The sequence below is a fragment of the Amaranthus tricolor genome, chromosome 7 (genome assembly GCF_026212465.1).
Source record: "Amaranthus tricolor cultivar Red isolate AtriRed21 chromosome 7, ASM2621246v1, whole genome shotgun sequence".
NCBI lineage: Eukaryota > Viridiplantae > Streptophyta > Magnoliopsida > Caryophyllales > Amaranthaceae > Amaranthus > Amaranthus tricolor.
Genome location: NC_080053.1, coordinates 11,321,262 through 11,343,214, shown reverse-complemented (window position 1 = coordinate 11,343,214; position 21,953 = coordinate 11,321,262). Strand labels below are relative to the sequence as shown.

The window sequence follows — 21,953 nt, the reverse complement described above, 5'->3', positions numbered from 1 at the left end:
TTATTGATAGAAAGATAGGAGTCTTTCATTTTATATTTCAAGTACCAGCTCAGAGGAGCTCAAAGAACAGGAAGATAGGAGAGAGGCCAAACCAATACAATCAATCACTAAGAATCACATGAGGGATATGGATTGTGCAAAAGATATTACCATCAATAAGAAACAAATGGCCAGAAGGAGCAAGCAAGACAATATACATTCAACAAGCTAAGCCACACATTTTAGATGATGATTTAGGGTTTAGGGAGGTAGCAATGTTAGAGGAGTTTAGCTTTCATTTAGTCCAATAGCCCTCTAATTTCTAGACATGAATTTCTTGGACTTAGGGTATTTAAGGTCTATACAAGCATTGCAGCATAAAAAATCAACATACAATTACTCACAATTGGTTAAGACTGTTAATTGTGCTTTAAGGCTTTACAACCAAATGCTTTGAAATTTATTTGGATCATTTTACAAGCATGTAAAAATAAGGTGATAAAAAAATTAGTTGGTATAGACTATCACATTCTACACATGAAATAGACCAAACTTACAAGGGAAGGAAGACTTAAACACCAGCATAAAAATAGCAACAATTTTGTATATTAGATGGGCAAACAATGCACATATCACAAACAAGAGTATACTTTTGAGTTACTTGTGAATACTCACTTTTGGGAAATTTTAGGTCAAAAAAATGTTTACGTATAAAGATCTTGTATTAGATCTCATCAAGTTAATTAACACTAAACATTTTGATGGAAAGCAAAGTATTAAAAGATTATTGATGGCTTAAAAAGAAAATCAGTTGAATGTTGGTGGCCTTATAAACTCAAAATCCTAGATTGGTGGCAAAGAAGCAATTTTAGGGTTTACAGTAGCTAATAATCAAACTTTTGCCCTCAAATATAAGATATCATAGGGCAAAAATGGTCTTTAAATCATCACAGACTACAAACATGAATAAAATCAACCAACAAAAAAAAAAAAATCATTACATGTCAAAAGGAAAGATAGAACCACATACGAGAGAAGGGTCCATGTACATCAAAATCAAACTGAACATCATCATCATTAAGTGATTCTTCATTTGAAGAAGGGAAAAGATCATCTATATTTGGGAGATTTAGTTGTAAATTAAACATACCTTGAATATCTTCATCCTCTGAATTCAACTCCCTTCCCCAATTAGGATTCGTTTCTACAGAAATGATAGGAGAAGAAGGCACATAATCATAGTACGAAAATAAAAATTTGGAGGACCAACAAAATCATTTTCCTCTGATAAAGATAGCCAAAAAAGACAAGATTTTGGTGAACCTATAATAATAAATCCAGATCTACAAATAACAAAAGGGGGATGAACATGAACAAAATTGATGAATGAAGAGGAAGATGAACAATTTAGAGGAAGGAGATGAATGAAGATGAGGGTCAATTGAAGATGAATGATTCGTAAAAATTAGGGTTTGAATAAGGGGTTGAGTGAGAGGAGGAAGATGAAGAGTTTTGAGGAAGGAGATGAGCTAAGATGAAGATGAAGAGTTGAACATGAAGAAATGACACATTAGGGTTCTAATGAGGGGTGGGTGAATCACTTGCGAGGGTAAGATTAGATAGCAAAGGGAGAGAATAGTTAGGAAAATTAATTAGGGTTAAAGTATTTAATGAATTAGATTAATTATGTAAGTAGGGATAAATTTGAAAAAACACAAGGATCATAAGGACAAAATGATCAAAAAATTTACATCAAAAATAAAATGGGACAATTAAGCTTACCTAATAAGAAAATGGGACAAGTAAAAAAATAAGAATTAGAAGTATAAATCAAGATTAGTTGTTGTCTTAATGGTAAAAAAAAGGAAAATAGTAGTGAAATGTGTGAAAGTGGAGTATAAACCTATACTATAAGTCGCCGGTGTTTCCCGTTTTCCCGCCATTGACGCCTTCCTCTCCTCTCCTCTCCTCTCTCCCTCTCTAAACCTTTTGATTTCCATTCCTCTTCTCTCCTCTCCTCTCCTCTCCATCTTCTTCTGCTTAATCACAATGCTATGGGTAGACAAATATCGACCTAAAAGCCTAGACAAGGTTATAGTCCACCAAGATACTGCCCAAAATCTCAAAAAACTGGTAAATTTCTTCTCTACTTCAATTTTTTTGTTGTTTGTTTCCATTTGTTGAATTCCATTAGTTGTAGTCTCTATTTTGTTTCATCTTTTTATTCTGAAATGCTTAATTTTCAGGTAACGGAGCAAGATTGCCCACATTTGCTGTTTTATGGACCTCCTGGTTGCGGCAAGAAAACCCTAATTATGGCCCTTCTTAGGGAGATGTTTGGCGCTAGTGCTGATAAGGTTTCTTTTTTCCTTTAAGTTTTTATTTTTCCAAATTATTTTCTTAATTTCTACTTTCTGGGCCTTGCTTCTGTTTTTTTTGGATGAATTTCATTTATTCCTGATAAATATATAATTGTTCGGTTCTTAATTTCTATTTTCTTAATTTTCATGTGTTTTTTCTTTTTTAGGTCAAAGTGGAGAACAAAGGATGGAAGATTGATGTAAGCAATTTTATTAATCTCTGTCTCGTTTGTTTGTGTTCGTTGCTTTTCATTGAACTATGGAATGATTAATGTTCCATATTTATATCTTCGAGGAAATAGTTGTATGTTAATTGTACCAAAAAGTTTTGAATTAAGCCAAAAATTATCGTTTTAAAATTTGTTTTCATTTTTAATGCTTTTTTATTTTTTATTTTTTTTATATCATACAGGCTGGGACTAGAACGATTGAAATCGAACTTACAACTCTATCCAGCACTCATCATGTAGAAATGAACCCAAGTGATGTTGGATTCCAGGATAGACACATTGTTCAAGAGATAATTAAGGAGATGGCTCGGAATCGACCAATTGACACTAAAGGGAAGCGGGGATTCAAGGGTAAGAAGCTTCATAATATTCTTGTTCTTGATTTTATGTCCAACTTCATGTCCACTTCAAATTTGCATATCATTCTTAACATCGAATGCAAAATAAAGCATCTTATGCTATTGCATCTTGCAAAGCAAAATAAAGCCTTCTGAGATGATTGTATGAATAAGTGAATGAGTAGGCTTGCAATAAAGTTGTAATTCCCAACATGTGTCTACTGCCTATAGAATTTGAGTATTGTTTGTACTTTGTCAAAAAAAATATATTACCTCTTGAATTGCTTAGCAGATTGCAGAATCTTTGTTGTGAGCTTGCGATCTGTTCCAAAGAATTTAGTCAAATATCTTTATTTTTGACTTATCAGTCAATGAATTACTACCCATGTCTTCATGAGTTCATTGCTACATTTTAGCTTTATGAACTAGTATCTGAAAACACATGTTAGCTTCACGAGTTTATAGCTCTATAACTGATTGTATTGAAGGACAAATTAATTGAAGTCATTTTCCTTAATATGTATTTTTGAAGGTTTTATTCCATAAATTTAAATTCCATTGGGTGAGATAAGTTTGTTGAAGGTATTATTGCATAAAAGCGCTAGTTAAAATTTTAAATATTTCATTTCAATCACAGGTCATCGCCCATTGGTATCATTATGTGGTTTGATTTCTATATTATCATTACTTGTTGCTTTTGTTCCTTATTTTGTTATTCATACCCTTCAAGTTTGTGCTTTATTTGGTCTATTACATGTTTTGAATGATTATAATATCTAAAGTCGTTGTAATGAAATTATCGAATTTTGCTTATGGTATGAAGACAATGAATTTAATAATGCTCAAGAAAGTAGGATGCTTAAAGGTTGGAATGATTGTGTTTTATTATCCATTAACTAAGTTGGGTCTAGGATTTATGCATCTTATTCATACACTTCTCATTTTCTAATATCCCTTTTTATATCATCTTTCCTTTAGTTTTATTCCAAACATTTATTTGTCTTTTTTCCATTATAACCATAGTTTAAACATGTGATAACGGTTGTTATTGTTATAACGGAACGATGATCCGTTAACGATAGTGATACGGTTATCTTAACGCCTAAATGTTGTTGTAACCTGCTCCAGATCCGCTCCTATTTATGGGGTCTGGATCTAATTTTTTGAGACCCACTTAACACCCAGGCTCGCTAGACTCAATTTAGACCCAACCTATTATACAATTCAAAATCAACTTTGAGTTTGTTCTAAATCTTTTTCTATATTTATTTGGACTCAATTTAAACTTATATACAACTCATATACCCATTTTAATACTAATGAAACTTTTATAATGTATACAAGGTTTAATATGAACAATTAAATCAAGACCCATTTAGGACTCGTTTAGGACCCTAGACCAATCAAACCCGACGGGTTTAGGTTCGGGTCTAATATGTACAGACCATAAGGTTCGGATCGGTGTATGTGTCCTCTAAAAGTTAATGGGTCTTGGTCCTGGTTTGATTGGGCTTGATCCATAGGCAACCCAAGACCACTGAAATTATGATTAGGTCTTGGGAGGGATAAAAAAACGTCATACCTTATTCTTGAAAGGAGGCTGCAGTCATTGAGTCCCTCGGCTCGAGAGAACTATTATATATAAAAAATATACTAATTAAAATTAAAAATGTAATCAAATTATTATATGAAGTGAATAACTCTTATAGTTTGATTGTGTTAACATGTAGATAATATAATCATATAAAAATAATTTAGTACAATTATTACAATTGTCATACTTATGTATGTCATTTGTAAGAATCATAAAGAATAAGTTGTATATTTTATTATCATTTAACACCAAAACTGATGGAAAATAAACATCTATTTTATTCATTATAACTTTCAAAATATTTCTTTATTGTTATCTTTATTATGTATTATAGTATGATTGTTTGTAGTTTGCATTATATTATTATATTAGTAATTTAAACTCGAATATATTTGTTAAACATGGTTATAAGGTACATTATTTTTTACAATTCATTACATTAAACTTAACTTGTTTAGACTTCCACCATATAATCCTAGACAATACAAATCTCAAATATTTATAGCATATACAGATAACACTATAACTATTAATACAGTTATTAAAATTTTTATCATAATAAATTTAGTGTAGTATGAAATATAAATAAGTAAAACTTGAATATGTCTATGTATATATTTTCCTGGTTGTTTTTGTCAATATTGATTTTCATATATAATCTTGTTGGTTTTTTCTTATTGTTTCTTATTCTTCCACCCTTGTATCAATATAATATTTGTTATGCCCAATCATTAAAGAAAACCATAGTAATTTTATACAAAACAGTAACACTTTGCTTGAAATGGGGGAATTGTATGGAAAGAAATGAGAGATAATTAGAAGGATGTAATTTCCTTTGTTTGGACACCGATTTTGGATAGGATATGTATTTGAAGAGATAAGTGTCTTGTTTTTATTAATATCCAAATTTTGTTAATAAAGTCAAACAAGTGGCATCAAACCATTTAATGAGAATTAATAAGTATGATGTTGTGTATGTCTTTGCCAAGTAGGGGTTTTCAAGTGTTGGAGGTTATATTAAAGTAATGCCTTTTTCAAAATGCGGTATACAATATACATGTGTAATTTCTAGAAGATATTGACTTATTCATTACTAATAGAGCATTATAATAAGTCTAATATTGCCATATATGTGAACTTTTCTTGGTGTATGTGATGGAAGAGGAAAACAACATAGGGACACAGTTCTGTCACATTATATCACATGGCTTCTAATCAATTCCCTTCATTAATTTACCTCAAAATAAAGGAATCGTGTTTCTTGATTTTGATTTATTGGTGGTTGATTTCGTACTTTGGGCTCTAGTCTTGTTTGATTTTATTGTAGTGGTAGCATGTCTTCAAAAGATTATAAAACATAACGAGGATTAATTGGTACAAAATTGTATACTTTTCAAGTAATTTGTGTTTTATAAAGCACTTCTAATGTTTGTAACAGTGTTGGTTCTTAATGAAGTTGATAAATTGTCCAAAGAAGCTCAACATTCATTACGAAGAACTATGGAGAAGTATAGTTCATCATGTAGGCTTATTCTTTGCTGCAATAGCTCATCTAAGGTTACTGAAGCAGTTCGTTCTCGTTGTCTAAATGTGCGCGTCAATGCTCCAAAGAATGAAGAGGTTTGTATTTTGGTCTTTTTCATTTTAGGTTTTATTATCCATCAATGAACATATGAAAATTTGAAAAGAGCACCTGATTAGAAAACTAACTATCCTTAATCATTACACCTTCTTAAACGTACCTTTCTCTCAAGAGGGGTATGCTCAGCCGGATTAGACTTTTGTCGGTATCAGAGACTAAGATTTATAAATTATGTGTTATTGTTACCAAATGTTTATGTACTATAGGAGTTTATTCTTTGAATGAGGTGATATGTAAAAGTTTTCTCATGTTAATCAATGGCAACTGAGTGATTTAAAAGTCTTGTGCCTTTAGAGGGGGTAGGAATTAGGATTAAGAATCATGAGCCAGTTACATGCTTGTGAAGTTAAGCAGAAGTTTGTTGGGCGAATTCTAGGAACTTGAATTTGCTTTTGGTGCCTAACTTAGCTTATAGTGGTTAACACTTGCAAGTTACAAGCTATCGAGCCAGTAGGTTTTGGTGTTATATGCTTTTTGTGCTTACTTAGACTTTATTTTGGTTTAAAATATAAAATGTCGATTTGTGAGTTAGGGCTAGGAGGTGAATCTAGCTTGGTACTTTCAAACATTAAAGTATAAGACAAAATATCTTGGCAAAATTAGATTTGAGCCCCCTTGTCCTAAATTGATTTATTTGATGAATACACACTTTCACTCAGATCGCCCATGATGGTGACTCGGGTTCCGATGATGGCGACTCAGACAAGAAAAGAGGAAGAAATGATCGATGTAAAAGAGCAAAGAAAACTTACCAGATGTGTCCAAAGTCGAGGGCATAAACAAAGGAAGAAGCATACCTAGTTTTTGAAATACCCTTTCAAAGTTAGGGTTTTTACAGAATAAGTAAAAATTGAAGAGGGAGAAAGGGAAAATGAAATGAGAGAGAAAGTGAAAAAGTAAAGTTGAGTTTTTAATTGCATTTAGTGTACTTGTCTTGGGACTTTTTTGTTTGAGTAAACTTGTCTTGGGACTTTAATATGAATAAGCACTAGTCTTAGGACTTTAATAATTTGTCTTGGGACATCAAATACACTAATGATTACAAGTTAATAAAAGTATGTAATTTGTTTATGAGAATTCAGATAGATTTTTTTTTGTTTATTTTATTTATCTTGTGGGAAATTAAGTATATTTCAGCTAGTTGATAAAAGTATTATTCACATTTAAAAATTATTATAATAATTATAATTATAATTATAAATATATAATTATAATAATTATATTATCATTATTATTATTCTTATTATTAATTGTGTATCATAGAATCGCATTTTGTTTCCTGCGTTTCCAAAACTTATAATTTATCGTTTCTCGTTTCCGTTTTCGTTTGTCGCATCGTATTGATTTTCGTTCCATGCAACATTGGGCTCAAGCTTGATAGGAAATAGGGGTTGGATATACATAACCTTATATTTTTAATAAAAAAGATGTTTTTAATTGACCCTTGACTCCAAACGCCATCAAGAGCTCACATAAATTAGGCTTGCATACATAGTTACATAGAACGTGGAACGTAGCCACGTTTTGCGATTCGAGAACGTTCGTCTGAAATAAAACATTTACCACTAGTACACTGTAATCTGAAATGAAAACAATGTAAAGCTTTGGCTTAGAAAGCATTCAATATTATTTAATTCATTTGATTTTTGATGAACACGTCTTGTTTTGGTGCAGATAGTCAAGGTACTGGAATTTATAGGGAAGAAAGAAAGCTTGGAACTTCCGCCAGGATTCGCTGCTCGTGTTGCTGCCAAATCTAATCGGAGTCTAAGAAGAGCAATACTGTTGTTCGAGACTTGTCGTGTCCAACAGTTACGTACATGAACACTTTTTTCAAAACCTTTTTATTATATAAATTACTGATACAATACACTTCCGTCGTTTTTTCCTAGCACATATTAATTATTTATATCATGGTCATAGATATCCTTTTACGAGTAATCAGCCAATACCCCCTATGGATTGGGAAGAATATATCTCTGAGATAGCATCAGATATTATGAAGGAGCAGAGCCCTAAAAGGTTTTTCATTCAAATACTTTTATTTGTTCAATATTGTATGATTACCTGTAAGCTTGTCTTGGTTCTGTTATATTAATTTTCTACACTGGAATGGTGAATTTACTTTGGTTTTACAACTTTTTTATTAAAAGGTTAGCTTGATTCAGAATGTGATGTGTATAATTAGTTGTATGTACTTATAGGAGTCTTGTTGGAATGGCTTGTGTAGCCTGTTATGATTCCCTCATATAACCATGTGATTCACTTTGAATTTAACACTTGTAAAATGAAATAGATGAAAAAGCAATGATTTCTCGTATTATTATTTACACACATCTGCACAACCACAATTATAAATGGAGAAATAGAATATGGATTGGGAATTACATTTGATCTTTTAAGGCATTGAAGCATCAATTAAAGTGCATGTAAGAAAACAACTATTCATAGTGCAAAATCTTGGATGTTGTCATCACGCTTAAGGTAATGGCCGTGAAACCACTTTCAAGTTCAATGCGGATGGATTTGTCTTGATCGTGGCATACATTGCGATCTTTGGTTGCCTCATCAACCTTTGTAATGTGCTTGCATTATGGTGATGTAGCCCATATTATGCAGAATGATTGTATCTCGCAATGAACCTTGACTATAGTTGTAAATCTTGTAGCTTACTTTAATCCTGATTGAAACAATATCTTAGTTATTACTGTAGGCTATCCATATTTGACCTCCTCTTTTAAGTGAACCCACATAGTGGCATCGAGGAAATTATTGTTATTGTTTAACTCCCTAGTTCTTTGCCGAAGGTAAACCCAACCTCCTCGATCACATAATATTTTTGCTGCTCCCATTTAATTCTATGGGTCACACTTATTGGATGTCCTTACTTCTGTAAAATATGGACCCAATGTATTTGAAGCTTCCAATTGAAGCGATTTCTTTCTATTCGAGCTTTAATGCCTCTCGTTTGTACTAAAATGATACTATATGTACTTTGTCTTGCACCGGCTTAATTTGAAGCCTCGTTACTCCAACTCTTGTCTTACCCCTCGAGGTCTCATCTACCAAAAACAATGTCATCAGCAAACAACATGCACCAAGGCACGTTTCCTTATATTGATGAAGTCATCTCATCAAGGAACGCTGCGAAAAGAAAGGGACTTAAGACCAAGCCTTGATGAAGGTCAATTGTGATTGGAAATCTTTAGTTGCCCCTCCACATGTTCTAACATTCGTCTTTACTTCTTGATATATATCTTGCACTATATTTATGTATTTGTTATCAATAAAAACCATGTGCAAGTCTCTTTTTTAGCCATATAGTATTCCGTCATTTGTCTCATAAGATGAAGTGCTTTCGTTGTAGATCTCTCAGGCATAAATCAAATTGATTCTCTAATATGGAGGTACATCTTCCCATACATATCTATCACTCTTTCCCATAACTTCATAGTATGACTTTTGAGTTTTATTTCTAAATAGTTAGAGAAATCTTGGACATCTCTTTTGTTCTTGTATATAGAGACTAGAGTACTTCTCCTTTAGTCATTCAGCATCTATTTTGGCCTCTAATTCTTGTTGAATAAGCTGGCCAAGTCACCCCAATCATCCCTAGGCACCTCCATACCTTAATAGATATTATCATCAGCCCTTGCCCCTTTCTTTAGCTCCATTTACTTGAAAGTCCCATCCACCTTTAATTTTTGTATTCTTCATATAAATTCTGCCTTTTCATCTAAGGGTGTAATTATTGTGTCCCATACAACACTTCCTTGTTGTCCATTAAATAGCTTATCAAAATACTCCCTTCATCGATCCTTGATGTTCTCTTCCTGAACTAAAATATTCTTATCCTTATCCTTACTATACTTCACTACACCTATGTAATTAGTTTTGCTTGCCTTTTCAGTGACTTTCTCGGCGAAAACTTTAGCATCAACCTCTTTTAATCTCCACCATTTAATCTTGCGTTCTTCTTTGGCTTTCTTTATCTTTAGTCTTGCTTGAAGGCGAATATCTAGGCTAAGGAGTTTGTGTTGGATGGCTACACGTTCTCCTATGATAAGTTTATAGTTTAGGCAACTATCTATATCATTCTTGTCAAAAAGTAGCTAATTTAAGTGGCGTTTTCTTTAGTTCTAAAAGTCATGTGGCTATCTCTCTTCTTAAACTTATGTTAGGAACCAACAAATCGTTTGAGAGTGCAAAATTCAAAATGGACTCTCCTTCTCCATATTTTGTTCTATAGCCAAAACCTCCATGAATATTTTCTTAGCCATTGCGACATACCCTTGCGTGTCCATTCAAATCACCTTCGATATAGAGCTTTTCATTTATTGGTATATTATGCACCAAATCATCAAGATCCTCCCAGATTTTCTTTTGATTCATTCCTCCATCTTCGTTTGTGGTGCACAGACACTTATGAGATTCAAAATCTCTTTACCATATAAAATTTTCACTCCTATAATCCTATCGTTCTTCATGCATGCTTCTATTACTTCTTTAGATGCTCATTCATGCATAATAACACCAATTTCATTTCAATTTCTTTATTGTCTTGAGCACCATTTATATTCCTACTTTCACCTACTATTGTTTTGGCCCTATCTCTAACTCATTTTGTCTCTTGTAGACATAAAATGTTAACTTTCCTTATTTTCATGATATCCACCAACTCTAAATATCCACCAATCAAGCTACAAATATTCCAAGATCCCATTTTTAACTAAAGACCCTTGGTCTTTCTTAACCTTTGTCCTTCTAAGCTTAAACCCTATGTGGCGGATTGATTCTGGACGACGTCCTAGTTAAGTAACTTGCACTTGCTTATTTGACACCACCTTAGGCCTTAGGCAATGTGGCGCGTTACTTCTAGCCGGAAACCTAGCAATCTTTGCATGCTTTTCACTATACCCAGGCCTAATAAATACAACATGTCGCCGAGTAGGAGAGCCCCCACAAGTTTTTATTCTTGGTTCATGATCATAAGATATGACTAAGTTTCACTGAGCTGGTTGTCACAAACCTACCATTCACCCTCCTTTATCCGGGCTTGAGACCGACAATAAGCGACAAGCACTCACTGACGGAGTTAAATTGCTTGGGATGGAAAGAAGTCAGAAATTTTTTGTTGCTGATCTCCTACCATTTTAATTGGCATGGTAGTCTCCTAGCCAGTGGTTTCCTGTATCTTTCGATTGCATTTGTTTTTTGGCTATCTCGAATTCATTAATTTGTTCAAAGACCTAGAAGTAATTTTCCTTGTACCAAAGTTATTGTTTTTACCTTGCTAATGCTAATACAATTTGCTTTTACATGGTGCCAAACTGTGACTGAAAGTGTAGTTCTCTTATGATCTGTAATTTTAGTTGATATCATTAGGATCTTGTCCTATCACGTGAGATTTCGTTTTGATAAAAATAGTATTTTTAAATAAATCTTTTGGCTTTATAAGAATGACACTTATGGTATCGCTCTATCTGGGATTTTAAAATAGCAGGAGTTGGCAGAAAGGTTGAATCTTTTACCAAATATGTTCAAGTCCTTTTCCTGGAGCTTGAAAATATCAATTTAGTTTTATTCTTTTATGAATTGATCGATTTGTTTTCGTCTTGGTGTTCTGTCTGTACGTTTTTTAGTGTAGCTGCTTAGTTAACATAACAGCATAAATATTGTGTTTTTTTTTTTATAACACTTTATGAATCTGATACTATTTTTGTCGCTCTGACAGGCTCTTTGAGGTTCGAGGAAAGTTCTATGAGCTGTTAGTTAATATTATACCTCCAGAAATTATTCTTAAGGTTGGTAACTGAGAATCATTTACTCTATCACCCTTCCTCCCATTTACTGACATCCTTCCATCTTTCAATTAATTCAGAGACTTCTTTCTGAGTTATTGAAGAAACTAGACGCGGAACTGAAGCATGAAGTTTGCCATTGGGCTGCCTATTATGTAAGTCTTCCGGTGATTACTTTGATGATTTGCGTTTTTAAATGTTATTGTTTGTTGGATGTCTTTCATGTGATTTGCACTGTCATTGAGTTACTCCATCTGTGAATTTGTTCTTTCTCCTTAATGTGGTATATATGAACTCAATTTAAGTAAGCTTGTGTATGGTAAATTCTCTATTATACATGATGCCTTTTCAAAAATTTAAAAAGTCTTCAAAATGTTCTATTTAAACAGTGTGCCATATGGTTATTGACAAAACGATTAGCTTGGATTTCCGTTTCTATTTTCTTTTCCTTTTAAGGGGATTAGGTAAACCGAGAGAAGATTTAAATTTATTCAGATATACTCCTCAATTCATAAAATGATTAAGCAAAGGAAGTATTCTCTCAAAGTTTTGTCCTAGTTTCTGACATTCCTTTTATGTGCACTCTATAATGCTGATAACATCGATCTGCAAGATGGGTTTGAATATTCAACATCAATCAGTTTATGTACTGTCGAACTACTCTTATGAGTCACTAGTTTAACTAGTCTTTTTCTTCTTTTTTGTTGGTGGTTTATGACCTGAACAAATTAGGTTTGCATAGTTGAATAATATAAATGTTTGAGGATAGCTAGATGATTGGTGGGAAACAATACATCATAAAAAAGGCTTCTACTGCTTTGGGATGTCATGGTTCTCTTACAGTTTTGCATTTGTCAAAACATGAATGAAATCCGGGCAAACTGTTTTGTAAAATGTAGTTAAGAATGTTCTTGGTTCTGATTCTAACAATGACAACAATGAGTGCCCTCTCATTCCAGTAATGCTAAATGATAATTCCTCTCTGTGTGTTCGAATCATGATCTGGTCTTGGAAAAGCTAAGCTGTCCCCTTTTTCCTAAACACAATGGGTAACTTTTGTTCTAATTGATCATTGTAAACAATTGGGGTGGGTCTATTAAAATGCTAGATGTATGTTTTGTTATTGATCAAATCAGGTGTTCCATGTAGATAGTTACATTTACAATAATAGTTTTCAGCCTGTGCATATATATATATATATATATATATATATATATATATATATATATATATATATATATATATATCTATGTACGCCCTATATGGTGCACATATTTGGGTGACAGTTTTGTAAATAATTGAACATTTTAAAAAAGGCATACATATTTAAATGGCGTTCTTGTAAATAGCATGAACTTTTTTCTTCACAAAATATGTACGCCCTATAAGTTAATATGTACCCCTTTTGCTACAATATATATATTATATACCTCTGTGTGGTTTTCAGTTTTTATCACTTTAAGTGTTTTCACTTGATCCCCCTCATATATATATATATATATATATATATATATATATAAGATTTAAAAACCAATTAAAATGGTGAAATCTGAAAACAGGTGTACATAAAAGCTTTAATGGTATACATATTCCAATGACAAGTTTGTAAATAATTAGACATTTGCTAAAAGATGTACTTACATGCTTAAAAAAAGGTGTACATATTCGGATGGTATTTTTGTAAATAGTATGAATTTTTTCCTTTACAAAAATATGTACACCCTATAAGATAATATGTATACATTTTGCCACAATATGTATGTATCAGTTATATGAGTAAAATTTTTCTGCAAAATTGAATTGTTTTAGAAAGGGAAAATTCTTCTTACAAAATATTGAATTCGAAGATACGATTGATCATCTTGAAGGGAAAATTTCTAACCAATTATTAAAACTTAGGACACAAAAAATCTCACATGGGACTTTGTCGCCAATGGTAGTCGCGCAACAGATTCAAATGAAAGTATGCTTCTTTGCTTCTTAAACATGAAGAAAGGATAATTTTCTGTTTCTGGTGGTTTAATAGTGGTATCAAAGTAAGGAAATCAGAATTCTTCTGTTAAACAATTCTATTACTTTCGAGGTCTAACAAACAAGTGAAAACACTTAGTTATTTGTTTTCGTTTCTTGCTACAAAACTTGGCCAACCAAACACCCCCGTAGTGTTATAGCATGTAATGTAGAGTACTCTCTGAGCTTAAGATTCAAGGTTGTCTATGGTAGATAAAAAATGGGTTTAACGTTCATTCTGATATTTTTTGTGCTCCTTGTCTTTAACACCTTTGAATGAAAATTTATCAGAAAACACAAAGAAACAACAATGGGCAGCCTCTACGAGGATGCAGAATGTCTCTTGACAAGTTATAAGAGATCAGGAGCCTGATGTTTGAATTCTTTTCAAATTCTTCGTATGATCGTTTTACTGTTTTCGCAGGAACATCGGATGCGCCTTGGGCAAAAAGCCATATTCCATCTTGAAGGTATAATATGATGTAAACGAATTTATGTCTTTTCTGTTTCTATTACTTTAGATAAATTTTCAGCACTCATTACTTATACAGTATTTTTTTTTTTGGGGGGGGGGGGGGGGGGGAGGTAACATCTTATTTTTTAGCCATCTCTCTAGTTTCTTTTAAAGAAAATTATAGGTAATAATATTGGACTATTGAACTAAGCCCTTGTTGAAGTTATGGTGCAGCACCCTCTTTTAGATATTGATTACTTGTAAGTAAAACCACAAAAAGAGGAAGCCTATGTTCTCTCTAACCACTATTTACACCAACTTGAATTCTGCTATGTACTAGAAAACAAACTTTAGATCAAGGGGAATAAAACATGTAAAAGTCTTGTATAGACTTGTTCACGCTTACTATTGTCCACCTTACCATCAAGATATTGAAAACAAGGGAATGTTAAGAAAAGTGCACAATATTTTAGTGCGAAAAAGTCCATATAAACAGGGGGGAGCAAAGATAACCGACATCGTGTTTGTTTTTTTATGAATCTTCAAAATTGGGGGCCGTCACCAATTAAAAAGGGAAATTTTTTTAAACTAAACAAAAACCCCATAAAAATTTTGATTCTAAATATTAAATAAAAACTCAACACAATTCTAACTACATTAAAATTTATTTTATTTAAATATCTTAAATTAAGTTAAAAAATTCAAATTTTCATTCTTAATATGTTAAGAAGGAAGAGGGAAAAAAAAAATTGGTTGATGATTAATAATAGAGAAATGTAAAAGTTTGAAGGATTAAAAATTTAAGAAATAAGATGTTAGATTATTTTTAGAAATTAAGATGGTGATTACTGTTATTGATAATTCGTGAATGGGTGAAAATTTAATGATGTAAGAAAAGATGTTTGGATACAAGACTTGCTCAAAAGAACATTATGTTCTATTTTATAAACTCAGAAATTCTATATAAACCTTAATTGCAGAAGGCTAGAACTCTTCCAAAACTACGCGTTAAAACAAAACTTCATGATTTTATGCATAGATCTTAATAAAGTGGGGATATTTCTTTAAGTGAATTATTAATTATTGCCTAATTTGCCCTGTGTCTTCCCTCAAGTATGCTATTTGGTGTTTCCCTTTCCAATCATGGCTGCTATTTTTCGATGCTCAGGGCTGAGTCCTGACCTCTCTTTTCTAGACCATGTGTTCGTTGTACTCGCTTAATTGTACACCTTATTCTACATTTTATCCACTGAAGTAGCTCATTTATAGAGAAGTAGACACTTTCTTAGCTATCATCGTATATCTCATTGGTGAAATTATAACCTTATTTTCTATAGCACCGTCTTTGTCACCACCATTGCAATCAAGAATACAACTGTTGTTTTACCCCAATGGTTGTCCTATAAATTTAAACCAAAGAATGCTATTGGGTAACAGGAAAATATATTACCTTAGTGCAAAAATACAGTTTTGGTTGGTCGCAAAACGAATTTCATGGTCAATGCATCCTATATTTCGGTCGCGGTAATCTCACAAACCTCTACAATATGATCGCAATACGGTGTTGTGGCACGTATTTTAGTCGCCGTAAACTTAACAACCCTCCGTAATGCAGTTGCTATACAGTGATGTGATCTGTATCTCGCTTGCGCTACAGATTTCATGGTCTATGCAGCCTCTATTTCTGTCGCAACAAGGCTAACAACCTTTACAATACTGTCACTATAAATTTCGATTGTGGTAAACTCAACAACCTTTACAATATGGTTGTGATACGGTGATGCGACCTGTATTTTGGTCACAACAAACTCAACAATCTTTACAGTATGGTTGCGATATGGTAATACAGCCTTGTTTTTTGCACTAAGGATATTACTCATACATTGTGGTATCATTTATATACTCATTTCTACTACCCGAAGTGAACCAAATAAGGTTACAAGGCCCTTACTAGCCCTTGATAAATTTCTGGGAGGTTGTATTTTTATCAAAAGTATTAGTTCATCATAGCTTAGTTTGAAAATTCTGGTAGATATTGCAGCTCTGACGTCTCATAGTTTACAGTATTTAAACTGATGGTTCTTTTCAAAAATGTGCAGCATTTGTGGCCAAGTTTATGAGCATTTACAAGGCTTTCCTTATTGCAACTTTCGGTTGATACTGATCCGGTTTTGTGTGATTAATCCGGATGCTCCTACAGTCCTACTGGAGTCAAGTCGCAAATCCTTGGTGTTCTGTTTTTAAGGCCTCTGGCTCTGGCTAAATGTTTGTTTGTATTGGAAAGAGATAAACAAATTGCAACACTAATGATGTAGGAGTATTACATTTTGGTCTGCAATTAATATCAAACATTGAAGCCTCTGCCTAATTCCCTTTCTCATTACTTGCTTCCCTTCATCTGACTAATTCTCTCAACACATTTTTATCTTTTACACAATGTGCTGCTCTTTTGATACTACGGAATTCTTTTTTGAATTTGCTATATTACGTAAATTGAACTGAGTTTTTTTTTAATTTTGTGGAGTTTGCAATAATCTATGTCATAATAGATGTCCCCTTAAAAAAATGCATAATAGATGAACTAATAATGTCTTTTGCCGTGATTTGCTATTGCATGTTAACCACTCTTTTGGCTGCATAATAGTTCCAAAACTAGATTCAATATTTTTGTGTGTTTTTCAACTAGATATATGTCCATGCAATTGGGAGTAGTGATGGAAATTCAGTCCGAATTCGATCCTAGTTCGACTCGATTCAAGGGAAAATAATTCGATTAGATTCCGAGGAAAAGGTATCCGACCTTACGATCCGAGTCTGAGTTAGAGACGGACTGGAGTTGGACCTTATTAACAATCTGACACTCCGACCCGACTCTGACTCAGAAGGAAATCCGACTTTAAATTTGACTTTTATTCTAATATTTTGTTTACTTTAAAACTCTAGATGTGACTTATTCAAGCTTTCTCTAATACTAATTGTAAATAGAATAAACTTGGTATCTTTATTTAGATTAATCAATCAAAATACGACAAATCAGATCAAGAGAAATAGAATACGACAAATCAAAATGCAAGAAAAATTAGTTAAATTGTGATAATAGGACTATTTCTCTTATTAAACTTGAATTCAAAATACATATTTCTTTGTTAAATTGTATTGAAAAAAAATATTTTGTTAATTTTGTATGCTTTAAAATCGTTAGTACTTTATCAAAATGATAAAGTTTGATGATAATCCGACTCCGTTGGAAGTCCGAAAGTCCGAGAGTCCGAGTCGGGGCAAACTTGGAGTACGCATAATCTGACTCCGAGTGGAGGTGGACTGAAAAAGAAACTCTGACTATTATCCAAAGCAAAGTCGGAGTATGTATAATCCGAGCCGATTCCGACCCATTACCATCCTTGAGAGACCGTTTGGCAGTGTTGCGAATTCGAACTGATGTTGTCACATAGATATATGCTTTGATACGTAAGTTGAATGGTATAAGCTAACAACACTGAAGAGACATGCATTCACCCTTGTTCCTTCCCAAATTGCATGGTGCCTATGCAATAAAACGTAGTTCGCTTTTTAGACCAGAAATTTCAGAACCGCCTCCATTTCCTGAAGCTTTGAAATAATTTAGCAAGGAGAATGAAGAACTTTTGAGGTATTTAGGAAATGTGAGGCGAACAAGTCGTTGCTTAATCTAATTAATAGTATTTCTATGTATGAAAAATTATAAAATAATCCAACAGTTTCTTAATTTTCCTACAATAATTCCACCTATTGATTAACCATGAATAATCTCACACTACAAAAAACAACTGATTTAGCGATGGAAAAATAGCGAGGGGAAGTGTTCGTCGCCCATGGCGATGGCAAGGCGAGAGAGAGGCTGGTCGCGAAAGCAGAAAGTTATTTGGCGACGGGACCTATCGTCGCCCAGTGGTCGCCAACTGCGATTTTTCTTTTTTTTTTTTTTATTTTACTACACGGCGACGGGATCTCTTGTCGGCATTTCGTCGCCAAGGATGACGGTATTTTTTTATTTTTTAATTTGATGCGTGGCGACGGGTCTGTTTATCGCCACTTAGTCGCCATGTTTGGTTTTATTTTTGGTTTTATTTTTTTTAAAAATGGGCGACAGAGCCTTTGGTACTCTTTGGTCGCCATGTTTTTGAATTTGAATTTAAAAGTGGCGATGGGTTTGTGATCGCCATCTTGTCGCCATTTTGTTCTATAAATAAGCTGCGAATTGTTGTGGATCGTATATTTTAGAAGCTAAAGAATTAGAAGAGGTTAGTAAGTTTTTTGGTTTTTCTCTTTATATGAGTTACTTTTATTTATTTTTATTATTTATATTTAGTTTCTATTGTCATTAATTTGATTTAATTTTATTATTTAATTAGTACATATTTTATTTTCTTTGTTATTTACTTGAGTTTTATATTTACTTGATTTAATTTAATTATTTAATTTCTATTGTTATTTACTTGAGTTTTTATATTTTTTTTATTTTATATTTTTATTGATATTAGTTTGCTTTAATAATTTTTATTAGAATAATTATATTATTATTATCATATATTGTTATTGTCATTAACTTACTTTATTGATCAGTTAAATAATTATGTTATTATATTATATTTAGGTGTTTAAAATGAGTTTTAGGCAAGAAAGAAGTTGGATGTACAACCGACGAAAAAATGGAAAGTTTATTTTAAGATTTATGAGAGGGTTGGAAGAGTTTTTAGAATTTGCTCGTACACAAAGCATGGTAAACAACTTCTACAAAACGAAAAAACAAATAGCTGCTCTTGGATTACCTGTTGAGAAGATAGATTGTTGTCCTAACGGATGTTTGATCTAATTAATAGTATTTCTATGTATGAAAAATTATAAAATAATCTAACATTTTCTTAATTTTTCTACAATACACCTATTGATTAACTATGAATAATCTCAACTGTCAGGAGTATTTTCCTAGAGTATACCTGGTAATTGAATTACTTGCTATAGCAAGTTTTATTTATTTAAAAAAAGTTGAAATAAAATGCCACTTTTCTGCTGAAATTCTTGAATATTTTATTTTGTTGGAAAGAGCTTTTCTTAGGAATACAATCATCATAACATAAACTAAAGTAACAACCAGAAGACCTCATGACAGTTTATTTTAATGAAGTAGTTTTCCTTTAAAATCATCTTTGTCTATTTTAAATATATTTCTATTGCATTCTTATTTTTTTCTTTTAAGTTATTTTAATTAGATTAGTTTTATGTAAAAATATTTGTGATTATTTAAATCTTTGAAGGAAAATGGTAGGAGTAATTTTCAGAGCAAAATAAATAAGTTTTACTTAATTAAATTACATACATTATATAATAATATTTTATTACGACATTTATTATGAAATAATTAAAAGGGGAATAATACCAACTTGAATTAATTAAGACTTACTTCTATATTCTTATAATCTCTTCGAATTTTAATGTCAAACTTTAATTAAAATTTCTGATCGATCTATAAGAAAAACATATAATATGATATTTTGTTAGATTTATCTCAATATATACTTTCTAAATATTAACTTTTTTTGGGTTTTTGAAAACTCATAATTAATATTATTTGATTTTAAAATTTACATTGGAATCCATGAAAAAAATAAATAAGAAGGGCAGAAGGAGTAACTCTTAACCACTAGATATATTGATGGATCATTGCCTGATTAACGAGTATTTATTAATGTGTCATATCCCCCATCAACAATTTATTTTTAGTGGCTCTAATATTTGACATGTCAAATATTTTTAAACGTATCCTAGCTTATTAAAATCTTATAGATTGTGCTTAAAATTTATGTGTCCAATTAATCATACTTTACTTTTTATGATGATAATATTATTATATTAGTCATATTCAAGTATTCTTTTATAATAATAATGAAAAAAAAAGATTTTATATCAGAAACGAGAATTGAAACATATAAATGGAATGAAAAAAAAGTGTGTTGCATAAAAATTAAAATAATAATGTTTGACTACAAAAACTGTTTAGAAACAATACATTGAAATTACTCTATTTTTAGAGAGGACTCTATGAGATTCTTGGAGCAAGGCCGAAGAGTTGTGGAATAAGAATTGAATCGAAGTTTGTAACAACTATTTTTATACTTATTAATCTTTTTCAACTTTCCAAGATTTATGCCCTCCAATTGATACTGATAAATATAGCCGTTAGAATCACTAAATATAAATTGTTTATCCACAACAGTAAAGCTATTTGTCCAACGTAAGGCATCCTTGAGCCCCAAGTCTTCTTTAATATTTAGTTTTAATAGCCACCTCCATGAACATAATTTCTCACCATCTGTAGCATCGCCTTCATCCATAACCCATATGTTGATTTCCATGTTTAAGTACTTTACCAAACATAACGAAAAAAACCACGAATTTCCACTAAGACGCTCCCATCCAAATATGCGAAAATAACAATCGCTGAAATTAAAATTTTCTCTTGCTTCATGAGGCAATGAAATCATACTTGAAGCTTCATTCTTCATGTTATAATAAACTATGTAAGGGTAATAATACAGAGATTCAGCTCTATAACAAGAATTGGATATTGACATGAAATATAGACCATCGTTGAAGCATACGTAATTATCAAAATCCAACTGTCTTCCCCCAGTTATTAATTTTTTTGTTTTGAGTACCCAATCACCTTCCTCTAACATGTACACATTATACTTATTATTCCAACAATATTCCAAATCATTTACTACAACTTCAAAGACTAAAAGGGTATAATCTAATGGAAACTTATTTTTTTTGGTTGAAAAATTAATAGAACCACAAATAAAAACTATATTAACATCTGTATCGTTCTTGCATGCTTCAGCTAATTCATTATTCGGCAATGTAATAGGCAACCAAGTTTTACTGACAGGATTACACAAAAATAATTTTGTTGGCTCCTGTGAATTAATTGTTCTACACAAAATCAGACCATTACTAGATGCTAAAACACGCCCTTTCTCAGTAATAAATTTGAGGGAATCGATAGGAACACCATTATTAGTGTGATCTTTGAATAAAAAACAAATATGTAGCGTGTCTTTTATTCTTAAACAAGAATCATTTTGTATAATCAAAGATTCTGCAGTTTTTGTACTTGAATTATAACATTGTTTCTCCACAAAAGAGTCTTCGGAGAGGAAACTTCGTATCTCTTTTAAAACTGATAACTTGTATAAAAGTTTTACAGGTAGCCATGAAAATATTTCGAACATTTGATGGTATAAACACATATTGCTAGCCATAGTTTGAATGGAGAAAAGTATTAACAAATTGTTGGAGAGTAACAGGAGTACGAGTGTTTTTTGATGTAAAAAAGAATTAGGGGTGTAGTTTTTTTTTTTTTTTTTAATTATTTTTTATGGAATTGTGAATGTTACGTAGGTTTCTTATTTATAAAGATTTGGAAAATTATGTTGGGTTTTCCGATCCATTTTTTTAGGACAGTTTTAGGAATGCTATTTTTAGGAATTTCCGATCAAATACTTA

The 21,953-nt window shown here is 31.9% G+C and overlaps 2 protein-coding genes across 2 annotated transcripts; one reads left to right on the top strand and one right to left on the bottom strand.

The window, feature by feature from the left end:
* Positions 1 to 1,900: 1,900 nt before the first annotated feature.
* Positions 1,901 to 16,788, top strand: LOC130818724 (replication factor C subunit 3). The gene is made up of 11 exons (XM_057684908.1): positions 1,901 to 2,112; positions 2,226 to 2,336; positions 2,507 to 2,539; positions 2,752 to 2,920; positions 5,940 to 6,121; positions 7,818 to 7,954; positions 8,067 to 8,165; positions 11,878 to 11,947; positions 12,025 to 12,099; positions 14,379 to 14,424; positions 16,508 to 16,788. The coding sequence occupies exons 1-11, from the start codon at positions 2,029 to 2,031 to the stop codon at positions 16,564 to 16,566; spliced, it is 1,065 nt and encodes a 354-aa protein (XP_057540891.1). The 5' UTR covers positions 1,901 to 2,028; the 3' UTR covers positions 16,567 to 16,788.
* A 3,673-nt stretch (positions 16,789 to 20,461) lies between these two features.
* On the bottom strand, positions 20,462 to 21,709 carry LOC130818486 (uncharacterized). The gene has a single exon (XM_057684658.1). It carries the CDS (start codon positions 21,707 to 21,709, stop codon positions 20,462 to 20,464), a length of 1,248 nt encoding a protein of 415 aa, XP_057540641.1.
* Between the last annotated feature and the right edge of the window lie 244 nt (positions 21,710 to 21,953).

Coding starts and splice junctions, on each gene's coding strand:
- LOC130818724 (XM_057684908.1), top strand. CDS start 2,029: ATGCTATGGGTAGACAAATATCGACCTAAAAGCCTAGACAAGGTTATA. Junction 2,337..2,506: donor TTGGCGCTAGTGCTGATAAG/GTTTCTTTTTTC, acceptor TTTCTTTTTTAG/GTCAAAGTGGAGAACAAAGG. Junction 7,955..8,066: donor GAGACTTGTCGTGTCCAACA/GTTACGTACATG, acceptor TCATGGTCATAG/ATATCCTTTTACGAGTAATC.
- LOC130818486 (XM_057684658.1), bottom strand. CDS start 21,709: ATGGCTAGCAATATGTGTTTATACCATCAAATGTTCGAAATATTTTCA.